The sequence below is a fragment of the Apiospora phragmitis genome (assembly GCF_038363925.1).
Source record: "Apiospora phragmitis strain CBS 135458 chromosome Unknown utg000004l:1.0-3135199.0:1.0-3139288.0, whole genome shotgun sequence".
NCBI lineage: Eukaryota > Fungi > Ascomycota > Sordariomycetes > Amphisphaeriales > Apiosporaceae > Apiospora > Apiospora phragmitis.
This window is the reverse complement of record NW_027117402.1, coordinates 2172035-2185386: the sequence shown is the minus strand read 5'-3', so window position 1 is coordinate 2185386 and position 13352 is coordinate 2172035. Positions and strand designations below refer to the sequence as shown.

The window sequence follows — 13352 nt, the reverse complement described above, 5'->3', positions numbered from 1 at the left end:
AGTTTTATAGTACCTCATTGTCAAATCTCCAGTCTCTTCAACCAGATTGCAGCTTGTACACCCCGCATTCTGTGAGAGACTTCCAATCTGCCATAATGTCTAAGCGTACCCTCGAAGAGGTCGAGGACGATGCGACCTTGTCACGCAAGAAGTCCAAGAAGGCAAAGAAGGACAAGGCCGCCCCCGTCGAGGAGTCTGAAGTCCCCGTTGCCCCTACTGAAGATGCTATGGACGTAGACTCTGAAGCGAAGGTGGATAAGAAGGAGAAGAAAGAAAAGAAGAAGTCCAAGAAGGAGAAAAAGGAAAAGACGCAGTCCTCCAGCGAGCCCACCGGTGCCGAGGAAGAAAACACCGAGTCCAAGCCCAAGAAGTCCAAGAAAGACAAAAAGGAAAAGAAGCGCAAGGCAGAAGATGATGACGCCGCAGCCGAAGCTGAGAGTACTCCTAGCGGTGATGCCGCCGTCAGCAACGAGGCCAGCGCCGTCGAGGAAGAAGAGGTGAAGCCGAAGAAGGAGAAGAAAGACAAGAAGAGCAAGAAGAGCAAAGCTCAAGATGCCGAGGTTGCAACAAATGGTGCTGCGACAAACGGTCACGACACAAACGGTGCCGACTCCAACTATGTGCAAAATGCCTCTCTGAGCGCTCTGCCGGAGTCCGAGATCGAGTCTTTCCTCAAGGCCAACGAAACCAACATCACAGACCCGCTAGCCGAGCCTGGAAAAGCCCTCCGACCCATCACCGAATTCAGCCATCTTCCCAAGACGACGTTGACCTCCAAGAACCCTTTCAAAGCCTTCAAGTCACCTACCCCCATTCAATCTGCCTCATGGCCCTTCGGCCTTTCCGGCCGAGATATTGTCGGTGTCGCCGAGACTGGATCTGGAAAGACCATCGCCTTTGGTCTGCCTTTGGTTGAGGCAGTGCTGAAGATGCCCAAGCCTGGCAAGACCGAAGGCCGTATCCGTGCCGTGGTCGTGAGTCCCACCCGCGAACTTGCCATGCAGACCGCGGAGCAGCTGGAAAAGCTGGGCGAAGTCGTCGGTTTGTCAACCGTCTGTGTCTACGGTGGTGCCTCCAAGGACACCCAGCGCAACCTGCTGCGCAAGGCCGACATCATTGTCGCGACGCCGGGCCGTCTCAAGGACTTCCTCGAGGAAGGGTCCATATCGCTCGGGAGCGCCAAGTTCGCCGTGCTGGACGAGGCCGACCGTATGCTGGACAAGGGTTTCGAGGACGACATCAAGCTGATCCTGGGCCAGTGCCCGGCCAAGGAGTCGCGCCAGACCCTCATGTTCACCGCGACGTGGCCGCAGAGCGTGCAGGCCCTCGCGTCCACCTTCATGAAGTCGCCCGTCAAGATCCAGATCGGCGGCAACACGGCCGGCGACCTGCAGGCCAACAGCCGCATCGAGCAGCGCGTCGAGGTCGTCGACCCCCGTGGCAAGGAGCAGCGCGTCCTGCAGATCCTCAAGCAGCAGCCCAAGAACGAGCGTGTCATCGTCTTCTGCCTGTACAAGAAGGAGGCCACCCGCGTCGAGCAGTTCCTGCAGCAGCGCGGCATCAAGGTCGTCGGCATCCACGGCGACCTGCGCCAGGAGCAGCGCACCCGCAGTCTGGATGCTTTCAAGAAGGGCGACATGAACGTCATGGTCGCTACCGATGTCGCGGCGCGTGGTCTGGATATCCCCGAGGTCAAGTTGGTTCTCAACGTTACGGTATGTTTTACTATCCGTCCATTGTTGACCCCTGAGAGAGAGAGAATGTCGAATCACTGACCATATTATCTATCATATAGTTCCCATTGACTATCGAAGACTACGTTCACCGTATCGGTCGTACCGGACGAGCTGGCAAGACCGGTCTTGCTATTACGATGTTCACTGAGCACGACAAGGCGCACTCGGGAGAGTAGGTTTTTATCCTTCCTTTGTGACTTTGACAGCCGTCAAATTTCTAAAAGGGCAGTATCACTAACACGTATAACCAGATTGGTCAACATCCTGAAGCAAGCGAACCAGCCCGTACCGGAAGAGCTCATGAAGTTCGGAACCACGGTGAAGAAGAAGCAGCACGGCACCTACGGCGCCTTCTTCAAGGATGTCGACATGAGCAAGAAGCCCACCAAGATCACTTTCGACTAGATTTGCTGCTCTGATCTTATTCAGATCTTGCTCATTGCTTGGGAGAAAACGCCTCACAATTTAGACACTTGATGACTGCACCTTGTAGACGGCTTTCTCTTGTCTGTCTATAGAACTAGATAGTGTTGTTATATATAGACTCTACTACACGATTGTGAAGAGAAAGCGACACGGCATTCATTCAGTCCAGATCTACTCAAGAAGAGGATGATTATCCACCTCCCCGTATCGAGCGGTAACAGTCTAGGAGGTACCGGCGCTCCATGTACGCACTGCAGCCAAAATTCGGGTTAGAACAATTTGTTTCCTCTTCATTTGGAGTTCGGGGAGGGAAAAAGAGGGAAAGTGGGACAGCAAAAGTTACACAGAATAATAAAGAACAAACTTACACTAGTCCAACATATGGCAGAGCCAACGCACACACCGTGAACAGATCCCGGAAGATGCGAGTCGACACACCGCCGATACTGACCCCGCAGAGCATGAGAACCTGCCACAGCACAGCCGTCGACGCGATGTAGACGCCCATACTGCCGCGGGACACGACGTCAGCCCAGCCGAAGCGGACCTTGCCGCCGGAGGCGCGGTCAAAGTAGCGCTTGATGAACGCGCCGCTCCACGCGATGCGGCCGAGCATGTTGACGGCGTTGGCGTAGACGAGGCCCGGGGCGCCGAGGTCGAGCACGCGCAGGGTGACGAAGCCGGCGGCGGCGAAGGCGACGCTGAAGGCGGCCATCCAGAGGCTCTGGCGGTGGACGTCGGCCTCGGCGGCGACGGAGCTGACGAAGGCCTCGGCGATGCCATTGAGCGCGAGCAGCGGCAGGTAGAGGCAGTACTGGGCCAGGACGAGGCCGGCGCCGCTCGAGGCCCAGGCCGGGCCCGCGATCAGCTGCACCAGCAGGGGCGCGCCGAAGGGGCCCAGGGTCAGGATGAGGACGGAGAGGAGCAGGTAGGCGTGCAGGATCGAGACGAGGTCGGTGCGGGCTTTGACGAGGGCCTGCGTTGAGGGAGAGGAGGACGACGGTGGGAGGTTTTTGTGTGCTGCTGTTGCGATGTCATCCTTCTCCTTGTTGCTGCTGCTGGTGGTGGCTTTTGCTTCGTCGTCGGAAGTGGTGGTGGTGGTTGCGGCAAGGAGCTTGCTGAAGTAGTTGCGGCTGCTCTCCTCGACGGGCTGGAAGACAAGACGGGCTAGGAGGGAGCCGTAGTTGTTGGCGAGCGCGTAGACGCCCTGCGCCTGGGGGTTCGAGAGGATGGAGACGAGGAAGGTGTCGCCCTGCGTCAGGATGTGTTTCACGAGCGACTGCGCCGTCATGCTCGCCGCTAGGTTAAGGGTCGGTCTGTAGAAGTAGCCCAATGCATAGCTATTGCTGTTGTTGTCCGACGTGACCTTGTCGTCTGACTTCTTCGACTGAGACTGGTCCGGCTGTGCGATTTGCTTGGGAAACAGCGAGAACCGCTCCGCCGACGCCAGCCACCAGCCGTACCCGCAGTAGACCCCCGACAGCCCGAGCCCGTACCCGAGCTGGCCCAGCGCGAAGGGCAGCGCGCCCCAGTCGCAGCCGCGGCGCCAGGCCCAGTTGGCGGCGCCGAAGGTCACGACGCACCGGATGAGGGTGGCGTACGACTCGGCAGCGGCGCGGGGCCCGAACCGGAGGCGGTGCTGCAGCACGACGAACGCGGGCTCCGACAGCAGCTCGACCACGGCCGCGAGGCCGTAGATGTACAGCGCCGTGTCCAGGTGCGGCGTCGCCGCCGTCGCGGCGTCCACGTACTTGAGGTAGGCGCCGCCGAGGCCGACGGCGGCGGCCAGGCCCAGGGCGAGGGCGAGGTGGCCGACATTGACTACTGACTGACTGTCCCGAGCGGATTCGTTGTTCTTGCCATCATTATTCTTATTGTCCTTGCTGCTGCTTTCGCCGGTCGTTGTTGTCATGGGGCCTTGTCGCTGGATGGCGACGCGGAGGCTTTCGCGGGCGAAGAAGAGGACCGAGAGGTAGTAGACCTCGAGCTGGGTCGAAACGCCAAGCAGCTGCGCCGTGAGGAAGCGGAGGAGCAGCTGGTTCGCGACGAAGGTCACGGCGCGCGAGGCCACCTGCAGGACGATGAGGAGCGAGGCGCCGCGGACGGCCGAACCTTGCGATTGCGACGAGGACGACGGATCCGTCGTCGTCGTCATAATCTCCCCATCATTTCCTCCCATTCTGAGCGAAGGGATGGGGTCGGCGTGTGAGAAAGGGGGGTTGTATGCTGTCCTAATTCTCAGCTTTGGGGGATGATTAGACGCGGATCGCGACGTGTCGTCAGTGTGGGGTTAAACAGCATGCTAATTCATTCACCCAATAAGCCTGGACAGGCTACTAATAGACTGAAGTGTTCCACCAATCCGCACTTGCTTCAATTGCAAGGACTTAGCTAATTCAATCTGCTACGAGCATTTCTACGACTAAGAAATCACTATGTGTTGAAGTTGGTGAGTACTATCGGATGTTTGTTGCGTAATGATGTAGCTGCTGGAAAGAACCACCCACCTCGGCATGTCCCCCACCGGGATCAGGATCATCGGTCCTTCCGGCGTTTATGGGCTAGGTGATACCCCAATATTCCTTACCAGATCATCGGGTCTTTGAAAGATGTTACAGTGAGAGCGAGCTGACCACAAGGCTATGTAGGACAGGGACTTTTCAGCCCGTGTCAACATGAACCCAGATCAGATCCCTCGTCGTTCCACTTGCCACCTCAGTCTCTCGGGCCACCCGCAAGGTTTCGGACCCGACTGGACTGAACCTACTACTGTACCTCTCAGTACTACGGAAACGTACGATGTCATTCCGACGATGTGGTACACTTGCTGGGCCACTTTTGCTAGAATAGTTCTAAGAACCTAGACTGGGCCTGGGGACCATGCCTAGTATCGATTGATGGTATGGGGAGACGACGAAGGAAGAAGAACTCTAAAAGGAGCTGTTGGTTTTCAGACTATTCAGGTCTACCTCCTTTCCGGTCCCGAGCTGTCGCAGACATCCTCGCAACTCCCACCTCTTGGAACGGACTGCATGTAGACTGACTTGAGCAGTGGAGTAGGCCAGGCTAATACATCTTGGATTTAGAGACTGGATCTCATCAGGGACGTGCTTGACCGTTCGATTCATGACTCGTTGATAGTCTGGGGGGTTTCTTGGAAACAAATATGGGTCTCGCCGAGAATTAAGCCTGGCCTGGGGACGACGATTTGGGGGAGTTGGGGTAGAGATTTCCCCAAATCCGACTTTGCGAGGACAGGACTGCCCCCCGGAGCTTTTCCAGACTTTTCCCTTCATTTCCTCCGACAGCGACAGCTGTAAGTCATCCTCCAATCCCTAGACTATTTCGGATGGTATGTTGCATCTTTCAGAAAGGGATGTAACATATATCATCCAAGTAATCTATAACAGAAACGTATTCCAAAGGATGTGGCATAGCAAACTAGAGGAGGGTGGTGGTTCAATGTGTTCTTTATACCCTCCTTCCTTTAGTCCTCCGAGTATACCTGGATGGCTACCAGCCACGCGCAAGTTTCTTGTCGCATCAACGTATCACGATCATGAGGGGTTGGAGGTTTGGGGCTCGCGCGGGGAATGAGAATGCTGCTGACTCCTGGTCTCGGCGCTTTTCCTCGCCATGAACAGGTCTGCCCGTCTTGACACGGCAGACGCCCACTGCCCGAGCTCTTAATACCTCAGTCCCTTGTAGTTACGACCGCGAACGAGCTCAAGTGGTAGGGGGCCAAGTTCTCGCCGCGTCGGCCGAGTCGCCTTACGGGTCACGGGGGCAGAATACATACGGGGTAAGCTCGAGCATCTATCTACATAGTTACGTTACCAGCAGGTACCCGTGCAGTTGAAACTTAGGTACTCGATGATCCCATCATCTTAGGTAGTGAAATGTTTCTTTGTTTTCACGGCTTCTCCAGACATCAACACGATGGAATTCCCAAGGGACGATACCGACCTGATGGCATCATGGAACGAGCCTTTCTTCAGCTCTAGCCCCTAGGTTGAAACCCCCCGGGTCATGGGGGGACGGACTCTAGCCTGCTGACGGACTGATGCTAAGCAACCCTAAGCTTTGCGTGGCACGGATTGGTCGCTGTTTCCATCGCGCATTTGCCCCTTGTCAGTCCAAATCAAGACTTTATGGTACCTTGGCAACTTTGCCTGGCTAGGTAAGGACCAGGTTCGAATGAAGCAATAGTCGTGCTAGGAACATCCAATATGTTTGTCCAATACAGCTGTTTGGCTACTTCCGCAGCTATCTTTACTACTAGTTTGAGCGAGCCCATGGCTAACTACTAATTGGCAACTCCCTCCGGACAGCGAGGTGGATTGAAGTGGACAAGTAGGTACTTCTTGAAAATACTTAGGTCAATTTCTACGCCTCGTTCTATTCGATGCCGTCCTTGAGCTAGAGGGAAGATGGTATCAAATGTTTCTTTCCCGCATGTCGGCAACCGCCACCCGCAGCCTGGTGCGACGATGATGGGTTTTTCTCTGAAAGTTGTCTGATTTTCACTGATGTTATCGAGTTGGCAGAGGTCCTTCTGAAGTACCATGATATGCTTGCCTTGCTTAAATGACATGCGCTTTGAGTAATGAGCGAGGGAAACGGGTGTTCAGGTTGACAGATTACCCTGACTACAACGCAATGTTGTTGAGGGAGAGCTAAGCCGGCTTGAGCCTGGTGTCTACTCCAGGTTTCACTGACCGACTCAGAGTTTCTGGCCGCTTATTGGGCTCTCCTCTTCTGGTGTTACCATCCAGGACCGTGACTGGTACTCCAATTACCCTGGAGGAAAGCGACAAGTATGCAGCCAGAATCGGTCCGGCCGCGTCCATTTCTGCAAGCCCTCGTGATCGACAGCACCCAGCTCTTTTGCCGTCTGAGGCTAAGCTGGCTCCTCTCTGGCTCTCTCCCCGCGGGGACCTACCATGCTACTCGCTATGCAGCATCCACAATGCCGCCGATATAGCACCTTATGTAGCGCGTGTCCGGGGTTCCAGAGCTCTACCCCGGACTAAGGTTCTAGAGCTCACTACCCCAGTTCTTGGTCTGGAGATGATGGAGAGAGACTGGATGGACGGGGGAACAACCTTACTGCCACCTTCCCTGCAACGTGCGCGTGAGCCATGTAGCCTTGCAGGCCATGTTCTAGCAAGATGAAACCTTCTTGCAGGATTCGTGTCTGGCACATACCTGGTCTAGTCAAGTAGTATTATATAAGGCCAAGACGTTTCCCATCATTATTCAACGTCTTCAGCGCTGGGATTCTACCAAGTATCACTCTTCGATATATCTTCTATATTACAACCAAGCTCCCCTTTCTTCATTGGACCATAACTCAACATGGTGCGGTTTCCGGGCAAGCCCGAACATGAAGAGGGCAAGGCATGGCCCGCCATTGCGATTGGCATGTTCGTCGCCTTTGGCGGCGTACTGTTCGGGTGCGTAACTATCAACGCGCGTGACTTGGGCTGCTAGACGAGCGGACTCGCTGACTGATCCCTATACAGCTATGACACAGGAACTATCAGCGGTATCCAGGCCATGGACTACTGGCAAACACTCTTCTCTACTGGTTACACCAACCCCAAAGGCCATCTGGACATATCGCCATCACAGTCATCAGCCGTTGTCTCGATTCTCTCGGCCGGTACCTTCTTCGGTGCCTTGAGTTCTCCCGCCTTCGCTGACACCATCGGCCGTCGCTATGCTCTCATCTTCTCGTGCATGGTCTTCAACCTGGGCGTCATCCTCCAGACCGCCGCCGTCGCGCTTCCCCTCTTCTTGGCGGGCCGCTTCTTCGCCGGCCTGGGCGTCGGTCTCCTGTCGGCCGTCGTGCCCCTCTACCAGTCCGAGACGGCGCCCAAGTGGATCCGCGGCGCCATCGTCGGCGCTTACCAGCTCGCCATCACCATCGGCCTGCTCCTGGCCGCCATCGTCGACTACGCCACCCAGGACCGCCAGGACACGGGCTCCTACCGCATCCCCATCGCGGTGCAGTTCCTCTGGGCCATCATCCTCATCGGCGGCATGCTGGTCCTGCCCGAGACCCCGCGCTTCCTCGTCAAGAAGGGCAAGTACGAGCGCGCCGTCCGCTCGCTCTGCAAGCTGCGCCGCCTCACGCCCGAGTCGGCTTCGGTCCAGGCCGAGCTCGAGGAGATCCGCGCCAACCACGAGTTCGAGATGAGCCTCGGCAGGGCGAGCTACATCGACTGCTTCCGGGGCGCGATGCTCAAGCGCCAGCTCACTGGTATGGGCTTGCAGGCCCTCCAGCAGCTGACCGGAATCAACTTCATTTTCTACTACGGAACTCAGGTAAGGCATACACACTTACACTCCGATTGAGCACAAAGCTAACTCCCTTTGTCAACAGTACTTCAAGAACTCTGGCATTACCAACGCCTTCACCATCCAGATGATCACATCTTGCATCAACGTCGTCTCCACCCTTCCCGGTCTGTGGGCCGTCGACAGGTTCGGCCGTCGACCTCTATTGCTGTGGGGTGCCGTCGGCATGTGCGCCAGTCAGTTCCTCGTCGCCATGCTCGGCACCACGACGACGAGCCAAGACGGCGCCGGCAACATCATCGTCCACAACGTGGCGGCGCAGAAGGCCGGCATCGCTTTTGTCTGTATCTACATCTTCTTTTTCGCGTCGACGTGGGGCCCGCTGGCCTGGGTCGTGACGGGCGAGATCTTCCCGCTCAAGAACCGCGCGCGCGGCCTGAGCATGACGACGGCGACCAACTGGCTGCTCAACTGGGCCATCGCGTACGCGACCCCCTACCTCGTCAACTACGGGCCCGGCTACGCCAACCTGCAGTCCAAGATCTTCTTCATCTGGTTCGGCTGCTGTTTTATCTGCATCGCGTTCGTATACTTCTTCATCTACGAGACCAAGGGCCTGTCGCTCGAGGAGGTCGACGAGCTCTACGCCGAGGTCAAGCTCGCCAACAAGTCGGCCCAGTGGCAGCCCACCAGCACGTTCCGGCAGCGGAAGCAGAGCGCCGCGGGCGAGGGGGTCATCGGGGGCGAGAAGGTCGTGCACGCGCACGAGGACGAGGTTTAAGGGGAGTTGTATGGCACATCTCGATGTGTTCACGTCGTCTGTCTGTGGTAGATGGGATTTCTCACAGGGTGGAGTGTTTGGTTCTTGGAGTTTGTTATGATACCACGATAAGATGAGATATAAGCGAGAGATGTACATACAGAAAGATTGAAAGAGATAAAGAAGGATACACATAGGTTCAGATATCACATAATATCTAATCTACTTAACCAACAACATGATTATGACTACTTATATGTCAGTGACTGTCCGATCTCCAACCATATTCGGCATGGGTCAACTGTAGGTTGCCAAATGGCTAGAGGTGACGCACCATGACTGCTTCTCGCGGTTTAACCATCCATCGGTCGGAGGTTGATCCCACGTACCTGCGACGAGAGTCTTACTCTGTACCACAGTAACATCTCACAACTTTAGGGGGTGGGAGACTGGAACGGGTGTTGGTCCTACGGAGGAGGTACGAAGTGGGGGAGCCTGCTTATGCGGAAGCAAGCAGCGCCGCCGGCGCCGCCACCACATGCTTCGTCACGCAGCTTCTGGCAACCTTCGGGAACCGAATTGGGATTCCCGAGAGGGACGGAGGAGTTGCCGTTGTGGATGTGATCCACCAGCAGCAGCGGCCAGCACAGCCACCTTTCACTTTCCTGGCCGGAACACGCTCCCCCACCTCCCGAATGTCGTGCAGTCCGTCTCTTTCGGCCTGCGGGAGGGATCAGAATACATGCCTATCACGCTCCCTTCGCGCCACCTGCCCCTGTGTGGCTTTGGTAGTGGTTTCGTACGGGAGTAGCAGACTTGCAACGCACGCGCGCGCACTGCCACCGGATCCCTCGTCCGGCTCTTGGCGATCGCCGAGATATTGAGAGAGGAAAGTTGCCGCCCGTTCCCGATTCGGCCCACGCGCGTGGTCCATCACCCAGAACAGTCCATATTACCTGCCACTTATTCCATGCACCGAACTCTACGGGCCTGCCACCGGCCCCCCTGAGCTGTGATGGTGACCACCGTGTGGCTTTGCGTGAGCTGGAAGCGAGACAAACGGGGTCCGTGAAGGAGAGTGAGGCTGTTAATCGCAAGCGAAGCGCTGTCGTCGCATTCCTTGTTCCATTGCTGGCAATTGAGGGAGAGAGTGTTGCTGTCCTCATTCCCGGTTTTTAAGTTACTTTTTCCATCTCACGGGCTCGGGTGCGCTCTTTGCTCGGGGCGCCACATATCCGCTTCGACGGCACACACCTTTCGGCTGCGCGAGCTCCCGGGAGAAACGGAGCGTATAATACAGTACGTGCACTTACTTCAACGTGCCGAAACGTACGGTCCGGCTGGAATAAGTACGTAGAAGACCGACACACACCCACGAGAGAGAGAGCCGAGAGGAGGAGAGACAGAAATCAGTGTACAGGCCCGTCTTTGTGTGGCTTTATTAGCCACACCGTTGCCCTGCACCAGCCTCTTCTCGTAGCCCACTTACGATCGCCACGCACAATTCGTACTTCACTTACGATGTTCCATGTAATTAAATTGTCGATATGGAACTACTATTACGGATCGATCAATCTGATACACAACACCCTTGTTCATAACAACGCTCATTGCTATAGTGGCTTGTTCTAGGCTCTAAGGCGAGACTCTCCTTCCTTGTTTCCAGAACCGGCAAGTACTGCGTAGGGCGGAGATCGTGAATCACCCGTGTTGTATTGCAGCATGGCTCCAGATGTAACGCCGGAATCTCGCTTCCTCTGTACCGTGCACTGGCCGAAGAAGAAAAAAGCCCGATCCAAATCGAAGACAAAGTCGGTCGTAAGCTGCTCTTCCTCGGTCGCGCAATGGCAATTGGTTCATATTTTCTCCATGCTTCTCGGCTTGGATTCTTCCAAAACCGTTGTTGATTGATTTACATGTGATAGAAGTCAGATCTTCTCATTTTCTAGGGTAGTGGCTTAGCCGCGTTTGAAGAAAGGAAGCCGAAAAAGAAAGAAGAGAAAACAGTTGGTATCACCGGCAATCCCGCACAATGACCCCGGCCATGCACAACAGCGTCGGTAGATGGGGGCCTGATATGCAAGCAAGTAATGCAGGTGGCAGGTTCCATGGCAGGGTGGGTGTTTTGCATGAAGGTGGTAGTAGTGGCAGCTGTCACAACAGATTGCAGTTTGTAATAATTCCAACGAGGTAACCATACCTACGAACGACCTCGACCATCTTTTCTTCGTTTGAAGTACGTACACATTATGTAGGTATTTATGGCAAGACGCGAGACGCGAGACACTTCCAATATTGCTTTTTACATAAAAGTGGTCGTATTACCGTTGCTGTTGCCGTTGCCGTTGCCGTTGCCGTTGCCGTTGCCGTTGCCGTTGCCGTTGCCGTTGCCGTTGCCGTTAGGCCAGAGCTAAAAGTTATTTAGCCGTGAAACCGGACTAAACTCTGGCACCACTTTTCTTGTTAACTTCAACTGCTGAAGAACTTGACACGCCCAATCTGATGTCTTCGTTTATTAGAGTTGCTGCACATTTACTACATACTTTAATTCGAGGTCATCTCGTTTAAGCGATGGCGAGACTATTGGCGCGTCGTCGGATATCCTCCGAGTAAGACGACCAATTCTACTCAGGTCGGCCGGCCTGGCCATCCATGGAATGATTATCGTTAGCTAAACCTGGTTTTCGGCTCGCAAACCCACCGGACCCCATTCAAAATCTCTGCTTTCCCTCTTTCAGTACCTCATTCTTACGTGAGGCTGAGAAAGAGCCAGGGAACGGCCGGCCATCCACTACACCGGGATCGTCCTCACCTATATTGGTGGATCTCGCTTCTTTCATCTTCGCTCATCACTCCAGAAATCACTCATCGCTGCTGGGCCACATCGATATCGGAATGCCACCCAAACCAGAACCCAAACACCCTGCCAAAACATGATCGGCGTCCTGTATCGGTAAATGGTTTCTCATATGCAGTCCCAAAGTATGAACATCGCTGCTGCCCAACATGCTGATCTCGCCACAAGACCAGAAACAAGACGAGAACCCTTGAAGCTTGGGCCCCCCCCTTTGATGCTGCATACTGGATGAAAATCTTACCCGTGCGTGTGTGCTGACCTTCCAGAAAGAGAGTGGCATCCCGGCCGGTGAATTCAGATCCATGTTCTCACCGACCTGCCGAGCCTGCCGAGCTGCAGCTGCTACATACGGCCGACTAGGCCTCTGCACTAGTGTGGAATTGTCTCTCAGCTCTGCTTGCGTCGAGCTACTGTGCCAGGGCTACCTTTAGCTTCGGCGAGGCGAGCGGAACCTCTCAACTGGGTGGATCCCGCCCCTCACCCAGATCACTGACACAGACAGTCTCATTTGGTGCCAGTGGTCGCAAGCAATGCATCTTGATAGATGCGCGGACCTTCTTTCGATTGAGGCTGCATAGGCATGGACAGAGTCGCATCTGTTAAGTTTCTGCCACGAAGACTGCTTGCGCCATCGTACTGTTGAATCTCCGAGCCGTCATTGGTGGAACCGTCGGGTGCACATAGATGCATGATTTATGTGCACATATATAGGTATATGAACATCGGCAGTCAAGTGCCGAACCTCGCTCGGTTCCGACGATGTAACTACTCCTGGATCGGCAGGTTGAAAAAAAGAAAAGAGAAAAAGAAACGCTGCTGTCGGTATGTACTGACAAATGACCAGATCAGGCCATAGGCTGGCTGGCCATCCTGCATGCGGCTCGAAAGGGAATTGCTTAGAAACCCGCTCACCAAGCACTCCAAACTACCGGAAAATGTGCCTCACTGCCGGTTGGAGCGTTACAGGACTAATCCAGGGGGGCCTAACCTGCCACAGTCCAGGTCCCAAGCTGGGGTCCGAGAGTGGTCCACCATACGAAGTAGCCAGTGGAAATCCCGTTGTCTCATTCGCCGGGGCTAAGTCCTATTTGCTCGATTGGAAAGAATATACAATGGGTATGCTACTTCTAGTGCCCTGACGCTACCCCCAGAAACAGCAAAGGGACCGGCCTAAACTCAACGCTACCTTTCGTCTGCAAGTGACGCAAGGTACTCATGGGTGATCCATTTGCTGGAGCGGCCTTTCATTACACTGGATCCGTTATTCCGC

General features: G+C 55.3%; 4 protein-coding genes across 4 annotated transcripts; 2 read left to right on the top strand and 2 right to left on the bottom strand.

The window, feature by feature from the left end:
* Positions 1–95: 95 nt before the first annotated feature.
* On the top strand, positions 96–2141 carry PG994_003815 (ATP-dependent RNA helicase DBP3; the record flags this gene model as incomplete). The annotated part of the gene is made up of 3 exons (XM_066855224.1): positions 96–1715; positions 1796–1908; positions 1988–2141. The coding sequence occupies 3 exons, from the start codon at positions 96–98 to the stop codon at positions 2139–2141; spliced, it is 1887 nt and encodes a 628-aa protein (XP_066719502.1).
* A 385-nt stretch (positions 2142–2526) lies between these two features.
* On the bottom strand, positions 2527–4341 carry PG994_003814 (uncharacterized protein; the record flags this gene model as incomplete). Its single annotated transcript, XM_066855223.1, has 1 exon — positions 2527–4341. One exon carries the CDS (start codon positions 4339–4341, stop codon positions 2527–2529), a length of 1815 nt encoding a protein of 604 aa, XP_066719501.1.
* A 3179-nt stretch (positions 4342–7520) lies between these two features.
* On the top strand, positions 7521–9246 carry PG994_003813 (general substrate transporter; the record flags this gene model as incomplete). The annotated part of the gene is made up of 3 exons (XM_066855222.1): positions 7521–7618; positions 7688–8492; positions 8551–9246. The coding sequence occupies 3 exons, from the start codon at positions 7521–7523 to the stop codon at positions 9244–9246; spliced, it is 1599 nt and encodes a 532-aa protein (XP_066719500.1).
* A 2281-nt stretch (positions 9247–11527) lies between these two features.
* Positions 11528–11875, bottom strand: PG994_003812 (uncharacterized protein; the record flags this gene model as incomplete). The annotated part of the gene is made up of 2 exons (XM_066855221.1): positions 11528–11635; positions 11762–11875. The coding sequence occupies 2 exons, from the start codon at positions 11873–11875 to the stop codon at positions 11528–11530; spliced, it is 222 nt and encodes a 73-aa protein (XP_066719499.1).
* Between the last annotated feature and the right edge of the window lie 1477 nt (positions 11876–13352).